This window comes from Lethenteron reissneri, chromosome 26 (genome assembly GCF_015708825.2).
Source record: "Lethenteron reissneri isolate LAM-NWPU_2019-01 chromosome 26, ASM1570882v1, whole genome shotgun sequence".
Classification (NCBI taxonomy): domain Eukaryota; kingdom Metazoa; phylum Chordata; class Hyperoartia; order Petromyzontiformes; family Petromyzontidae; genus Lethenteron; species Lethenteron reissneri.
Window position 1 is genome coordinate 6,098,607 of NC_083804.1, and position 8,304 is coordinate 6,106,910.

Here is an 8,304-nt window from a genome sequence, read left to right on the forward strand (position 1 = left end):
TAGATCGCGTTATTTATAAATGTGTCGTAACCCTCCACCACCCGACACGGCCAATCAGTAAAAAAAGTGTCACGTTGACAAAAGACAAAATAGTTCACTGCTTCAACACACCGGTGGGCTAAGGCAGTGAACTATTTGTCTTTTGTCAAAGTGACACTTTTTTACTGATTGGCCGTGTCGGGTGGTGGAGGGTTACGACACATTTATAAATAACGCGATCTCAACCCAAAAACGTTGATTATGAACTGTGCTAGTAATGCTAGAAACCGGCCACACGTGTTGCCTTGTCGGCTCTGTGGAGCTGGTGACGACCGCGAGGCTTTGTGCAGCACGCACGCACTAACCGGTCCCCGTCGTCGTGAAACGCAAAACATGCCGGAGAGCATCCATTCACATTTTTTGCTTTTGAAGGAAGACACTTCTGTGACTTGCATCCCACTGGGATTTTTAGCACGCAGCAGCATTGATATACGGTGCTTTTTCTGGAAGATGTTGCTGTTTTTTTTCCTGCATTTTTCTGTCGCGCGTAGTCACTTTAAAATGTTTCTTGTTCATGTTTTTGTTTGTTGCGGTCGCACCCAATTCAAAAGCCGCACGGGGCTCACAGGGCTACACCTAATAAATGCAACTGAAAACTGTGTACCGTGCACGAGTGCGCATACCTCATCCGCACGAAGGCAACACCGTTTTGGGGGGTGGGTGGGGGGTTGGGGTTGAGCGTGTGAGTGTTCCGCGTGTAAGTCTCACGCGCCTCCGTAGCGCCGCGTGAGCGTGCACACGCACGCCGTGTCCAGCCGGATCCACCGCCACGCCAGGCGGCCACGCGCGTCCTCGGTGAGCGCGCGCACGAACGACTGCGTCGTCTTGCACTGCGACCTCCAGCGGAGCTCGTCGGCTCCCCGGCACGCGGCGCCGGTCCCCGTTCCGGAGGCGAACCTGGAGGGCGCCTCTCGGCTCCGACTCCCGGTGGCCGCCGCCGCCGCCGGCACCGCCGCCGGCTTGCAGCGCGTCTCGTAGAAATACTGCTTGACCGACGTCGAAGACGGTTGGGATGACGACGACGACGATGATGATGATGATGCAGAAGAAGAACTTAAGGACAGCTCTCCCAGTACACGGACTCGCATCCCGGTGATGTCGAAGGCCGTGTCGCGATCGGACACCCAGCGGCTCTCGCTGTCACAGGCAGGGTACTCTCCTCGATGGGGACGCCGTGGGGGCTGCTGCTGCTGCTGCTGCTTCTGCTGCTGCTGCTTCTGCGGTGCGGCGCTGCGACTTCTCCTCCTGGCCTTGCCCTTGCTCCTGCCGCTCGCTCGTCGGTGACTCGGCGCGCTCAAAAGGCCTTCGCGTTCAAATGGCCCCACCACTTTCTCGGTCTCCAGCTCACCGCTGTTCTTTGCAGGTTCCTCGTGATCGGCCGCAGCGTCGGGTCTGTCCGCAGCCTCCTTGCCGCTCGCCCCGTGGTGCGTTTCCCCGCCTGCTCCCGGGGCCACTGCCGCCTCCTCGCCGCCCTTGTCAAACATCACGTCCTCCTGCTCCACCAGCGCATCGGTGTCAACCACCTTGTCAGCCTCTTCCTGGTCCAACTTCTTGGTCACCGCCTTCTTGTCCACCGCTGCCTCGTCTACCAAATCCTTTATGGTTGTCTTCTGGCCGTCCACTTCATCCAGCACTGCCACCGGCTCCTGCTCCTCCTCCATCGCCTTATTCTGTACCTCCTTGACCTCGTCGTAACCGTCCTCGGTGTCATCTTCTCGATCATCATTCTCTTCATCGTTGCCCTTCTCAATCAGGCCCCGCATCTCCACGTCTTCATCCCCTCCTGTCTCCTCCTCCGGCCGGTGTTTTTCTTCCTCCCCGTTGTCATATCCCTCCTCGTGCCCCTCCAGCGAGGACTGCGGCCGCAAGTCCCGTGGGGTCCGAGTGGACAGAACGACTCTGCGAGGTCTGGGCGAGACTCCTCGATCGCTGCTCCTCAGAGGCTGCGGCAGCTGCCACTGCTGCCGCTTCAGCTCCTCCCGTTGCTTTAATTGTTGTTGTTGCTGCTGCTGGTTTAAGTTCTTATTCTCATGCTTCAATCGATGCTGTTTCCACTCGTGCTGCTGCTGCTGGTGGTGGTGCTGCAGCTGGTGCTGCTTCAGCTGGTGCTGCTTCAGCTGGTGCTCTCGCTGATCGTTAGACGGCACTTGTTGCTGATGTCGCTTCACTGATTGTTGTGGCATCGGCAGCTGCTGATGATGCTGGTGCTGCTGCTGATGATGGAATTGTTGACTCAAACATTTCTGATACTTGTGTCTTTGGTCCAATACGAGCGCCAAGCTGGGCTTCTCTGTCTGCACCGATGATCTCCTGGAGTCTCCGAATGGGATCACCCGGCCTCCGGAGAGATGAAGGTGAATGTTGTCACTTTCCTTGGAGGAGGAGGAGGAAGAGGAGCCAACGGGGAGAACGAGGACAGCGAGGAGAAAGAGCCGGGTTCGCATCTCGTCACGTCGACGACTTGCTGCTGGTGCAGGTCGAACGGAGCCGATCATCACAGCGCCGCAGTTGGGAGAACATCTGTTTAATTAATGAATCAAAAAAAGAGTAAGCAATCCCATATTAGTTACATGGGGGGGGGGGGGGGGGGAGGAAAAAAAAAGGCGCTGCGCGGCGAAAATGTTGAAAATGCGGCTCGTCGTTGTCACGTTGGAATTCACTTGGCTCGCGAATAAAGCCGCCCGAAAATATAATTAGAAATAAAACACCCATCCCCGCCGAGTCTAGCCAGCAAGGTGAGCCTTAAGTGCGCGCAGGCAGGGCGCGCGTGCGCGTGCAAAGCGCGTGCACGCGCGCGCACGCACGCGCATTGTAGAGACCTAACTGCGAAAAGCCCCGCGCACGCACGATTCCCCCGGTGGCAATCGTCGTCGGTCGTGATCGTCGCGGCGAAAAAGAGCCACAACGGGAACGCTTTTATAAAGACCCTTTCGCCGGAGTCTCCGGTGGAACGAGGAATAAAGTAGCCACGGCAGGGCTCGCACGTGGCCCCCATGCTCCCATCAAGCTAATTGACTGCGCCGATGATCCCCCCCCCCCCGCCACGCTCCCCTCGCTATCGCTCTTGAATGAGCTATTGCATAATTGATACGGGTGGGGGACATTGTATCCACGTCGAAAGGTAGGGAGAGGGGCACTTTTTTTTGTGGTGTTGGTTTTTTTCGGGGGGTGGGTTTTTATTGTCAACGTGTAATAGAAAGTTATTCGCATGATGCGCTGTAGCTCGTGTTTAAAAACACGTGTCAAGCGATCAAACTGAATATTTCATAATACCCCAAGTTTGACGTCGCCTGTTGTAGCCACTGAGCATGTCGGAGCCAATGAGCCGCTAACGCTGAAATTCTGGGTTTGAATTCTGGCCTCCTAGCCACCTTGTACGGTGAACGAGATTCCAAATGTGTCGTTAGTTTTGGCGGTCTCAGTCTGGACTAAGACATTCTTAGCTGGGATCCTGGACTCGAGCCACGAGGCTGTGTACTCGAGACTGTGTTGGTACAAAGATAACATCGCAAATACGTGCATTTTGGCTCTTTTGGTTAGTTCAGTTTCTATTGCGGTTCGATTCGATGATGGACATGGATGTGTAGGAAATATTTTACTTGTGGGGACACTGTTCCAATAAATTAAACCGTGTGATTGTGTGTGGGATTAGATGCCAAAATTCTAGCCTCTTGCATTGAGGTCAATATTCTACAACATCCAGGCAATGGTTTTCGATATTATTTTTTTCTCTTTCAGAATCTCATTACGACTATGTATACTTTTTGGTGATAGAGCAACTTTTACGAAACCCAGCTCGCTCGTATTTTTGGTTGGCCTCAAATTCATCTGTTTCCAATGATATTTGCGAAAGGGAACATCAGAGACGAATGGTTCTAATAATCCAAGTCCGTTTCACCTCCCTCTTTTAATAGAAACATGATCGAGGGATATTCCCGTTACGTAAACGTTCAGTAAATGTCTCGTAATTTTGTTCTGGTCCTGCCGCCTTGGTGACATCCGCAGTTGTTACTTTCAGTCCAGGAGTTTTCCCTTTTTCACACTGTGAAGCGCATTTTTCAAATGTGATATTTGGAAATTCTTAATTTAAAAAGTGGTTTTGTTCCTGGGATATACAATTATATTTTATAGAGTTCTACGTTTAATTCCTCCACTGATATTAAAATGATTACTTTATTGTGTGTTATGGTTACATCTTTCTCCCTGAGGGCTACCATTTGTAAGTTACCAATGATACTTTATGCTGCTTTCATGCTCCTATTTCTATGATGTCCTCATTTATATTTCGTGTTGTGTTCTATGGCGAACTTCCTCACCATTTCCCTCATCAATTTCAGCGTTCTGTGTTTTCATTCTAACTTGCATATTTGTCTACTTTGATATCTCCTCTACGTTGTCGTGGATTTTCGTGGTTGATTCGGTGGCTACTGATGGAGTCATCCAAACTCACAAACCAAGGGCTATCAAAGAAATGTTTTCGAAACTATAATATTTTTTTACATCAATGGAAGAGCTTCACGAGACGAAATGAAGAGTGGAACAAAACAGACATAGCAGGACTCGGTGAAGGGGGTGGAAAATTGAGCAATTTTCGAATATGGACTGTAGAAATAAAGGCATGAACATTAACTAGAGAAAATATATACACCATCTCAGATTTTCTGATGACTGTGATAGTGACGGAATTGTTTAACTGGAGGAAATTATGTTTCAATTGTGATAAAGAAGGCTGTAAAGTTTGCAGGTAATTTCGACCAAAATAAAGTGACGTGCAACAGGTTTAATAAATAAATGACAACGTCTGTTGGAGGGACACAACTGTAAACAAAACTCACCTCAGAGTATGTAGCGTATACCCATGGCACTTATTGAAGGCGGACAAGGATCAAAACTGTTAACTGAAAAGACGGGTAAGAGAAAGTTGGAGTGATTTCATATTACTGAACTGGCGATTAAAACCCCCACTTACCACTGGCTAAGGAAGGACGTATTTAATCAGTGGATATGACCGACCACAACATTGATCTAACACAGTGGTTCTTAACCTTTACTGCAGCCTTGCACCCCTTTGGTTCTCAATCGTACAAAAAAATATTATCATGTTAATAGGTTTGATGACACAAAGTAGTTGTACTTAGGTGCCCATGCTTAATTTGTGTTTCGATGATTTACCTTCTAAAAAAAATCCGACCACGTCTCGCACCCCCAGAAAGGGCATCTCTCACCCCCAGGGGATGCGTACACCCCAGATTAAGAAGAACCACTGCTCTACTACATAGACATCTGCAATAAGCGCGCAAAGAAGCGTGGAGAGGTGCATGGCTGGAAATACGCTGAGACACGGCGAGGAACACATGCACCAGAGAACATACAAACTTGGAGACGTATTGAGAGTCAAGTAAAGTAAGAGGCCATATGTAGGAACATCGCTAGTGGGGATTATGATGATGGGTGGTCGAGACTAACAAAGAAGTGGCAGCCAATGGAGGCATGAAGGTCGAAAGGATTCCCACCGTGAAGATGAAGCAATGACATCGGCTAAATGGATTGTCGCTTCCTTTAAAAGATTAGGGATGGTATTGACTTGGGTAGGTTTTCATCCAGCAGTGGATACCGCATGGCTGAGATGTATTGATGTTGGGGCTGTAGTCTCTCTGATTAATGAACCCATAGTTTAATTGTAATTCTTATCCGTAGATCGTTTTTGGAAATTCACCGCATCCCTTTTGTCAGGTTCGATTCCAGCTCAAATCACAGATAAATACTACAGGATGTTATATTTGTATCAATGCTATACAATTTTAGTTCACAATTTGGAAAACGTGGACTATAATTTTTGCCGGAAAACGCATATGACCTTGAGGATAAGGTTCGCACGGTGTTCCAAATCCAGCTCACAAACAGGAAAAATAATGAAGAGTTATTACTTTTGTGAACATAACTATTCTACCTGCTGTATATCTTCATTGCACTACGAGCCAATCATCGGACATGCAATAGACACTGACATGACCATACACATGAGCGTGTTGCTACATGCGGTTACACGCGTGCGTTTTACGTGTACAAATGTACGTCTGAACCGGTGTTGGGCATCGCCTAGGTAGATTCGGCCTTAAACGAGTACCTGGTGCGGTGTGTAAACATCAGCACTTGGGAGATTTAAAAACAAAAAGTGGCCAGGTGTGGCGCTGGCCACACCTGCCCGAACGTGCGGCCTTCACGAGTTGTTCCGCTATCAGCGCTCGCCCCAACCGTCTACATGGTGATTTATGGCAGATCTTGATACGTTTGTGTACGCTACGTGATGTGTGTTAGCAAAGCAGACATTAAAGATCCTGTGTGGCATCGTTCACAAGAGCCCACCAAACCATTACACAGAAATATAAATAAATAAAATGCCCGTCACCGTTACCAAAAAAAAAAATACCATACGTGTAATAAATCCGAATAAAAGTGTGTGGGGGGGGGTCTCACCTGGTTAAATAAAGGCGCGGCTCACGCAGGCAGGGCGGTGATGATGTGCTTACACGTCGCGCTGGCAGCATCCGTCAGTCGAGCAGCGATCGCGCAGGGCGGGTTTGGTGACCCGCGCGCACGCGGCCTGCAGCTGGCTCAGGTGCAGCGATGAGCGAGCGGCTACCTACGTAACCTCCCCCCCCCCACACACACACAGTTCGTACCCCCCCACACCTCTCTCTCTCTCCCTCCGCCGACCCCACGCTACATTCTGACGGTCGACCATTTACGCACGGGACAAAAAGCCCCTTTATTTAAACGCCCAGGACCACACAAGTTGCGTCTCGCAGAAACAGAAAATTTGTTTTTGTTTGTTATTGTTTTACCCCGTTGTCGGTAAATGTGAACGCATGCGCGTGTCGTCGGTCACGGGATGACATTTTATATTGGGTAACACGTGTTCGTGTCCACTGGGGGCATGACACAGTGCGATCTGTGTTTGTTCGATTTGAAGTGGAGTGTTTTTTAAAATTGTTGTCGTCAGCCCCACTCCGATATTTTTTCCTTCCATTTTTTTATCCGGCAGTTTGCCTCCAAACTCTTATGTCAGCCACTCATGGTTTTCTTTTTTAAAGCAAAACTATTGTGCAGTTTCAACGTTCAAATGCGCCGCAACGCTCACAAGGGCAAAACCGCAGAAAGACCGCAAGAAAATATGAAAAAAAACATAATCGTGGTGTTGGTGTAAATGTAAGGTAGGAACGGAGATGGCGAGTGTGTAAGTCGGTGGTTTTTGGACATGCCACCGCACGCCCAAACATGTTTTGTTCGACCAGATAGAGGAGGAGAAACGGGCTCGGTTAGAGAAGAGACGGAATGATATGGCACGAGAGGATATGGAGCTGAGTGGATTTGCCGATGACCGGTACCATCGTTGTCAAGATTGGCCTCTGGAGGACGAAACAGCAACGGTGGTGAGCCAAGGAGCGATGCTCACAACAACGAGCGGAGCGCCAGGCGGCTAAAACACAGCAAATTGGCACAGTAGGGGGTTACAGGTGGTTCATCTTCAGGTCATCTCAGTCATTCGACCCACGGTACCTGGGTCTGTTCCGTGACCTGCCAGTGAGCGTTCGACACCAAAGGTCACCTAGCCTGGCACAAGCGCCGTGGTGACGTCGCCGCCGCTTAGTGGCGAATGGCGGCTTCTGTTGTTGGTGTTGGCGTGGTGAGAAGAGCAAGGCCATTGTAGGAATTGTCTGCTTGTATTAAAAGGTATTCATTAAATGAGGCGAGTTGATCGAATAACATCATCTTAAGGTTGATCCATATCACCCGTCTTACCATGTATTACCTCGTATTACATTTAAGTGTTCAACCTATTCTTACCTAAGCGGGTAAAGGGAAGGCGGGGAGGGGGATTATGCGTGGTTGGGGAACGTGCGAGCAAATTATACGGGGAAGTTAATCTGCGATCTCGGTAAGAGGGGATCTTGGGCAAGGCTGCCCACACTTAGACAAAATTGTCAAAATCCTTCCCTCTAAGTTTAGCACGGTGATACGCCCAGGAGGCCTGCTTGGACAGCCGATTGGATGACAGCTTTCTTGGCTACTGCATTAAATATTCGAATTTTTTTAAATGTGCATGTTTGGGTTCAGGGGGTTATGAGTCCGAATAAAGAAACAGCAGGGTTAGGAATCAGTTTGGAGCCTTGTGTATGGTTAAAACGCTGGATAATCCCAGAATGCGTGTTTGTGCGTTTGCAATGTGTCGGGAGGGCATCTGGGACTGGTGTTGGATACAAA

At 49.4% G+C, this 8,304-nt stretch overlaps 1 protein-coding gene across 1 annotated transcript; it reads right to left on the reverse strand.

Moving 5' to 3' along the window:
• Nucleotides 1–743: 743 nt before the first annotated feature.
• On the reverse strand, nt 744–1,824 carry LOC133347396 (uncharacterized). Its single transcript, XM_061559641.1, has one exon. The coding sequence runs from the start codon at nt 1,800–1,802 to the stop codon at nt 744–746; it is 1,059 nt and encodes a 352-aa protein (XP_061415625.1). The 5' UTR covers nt 1,803–1,824.
• Nucleotides 1,825–8,304: the final 6,480 nt, after the last annotated feature.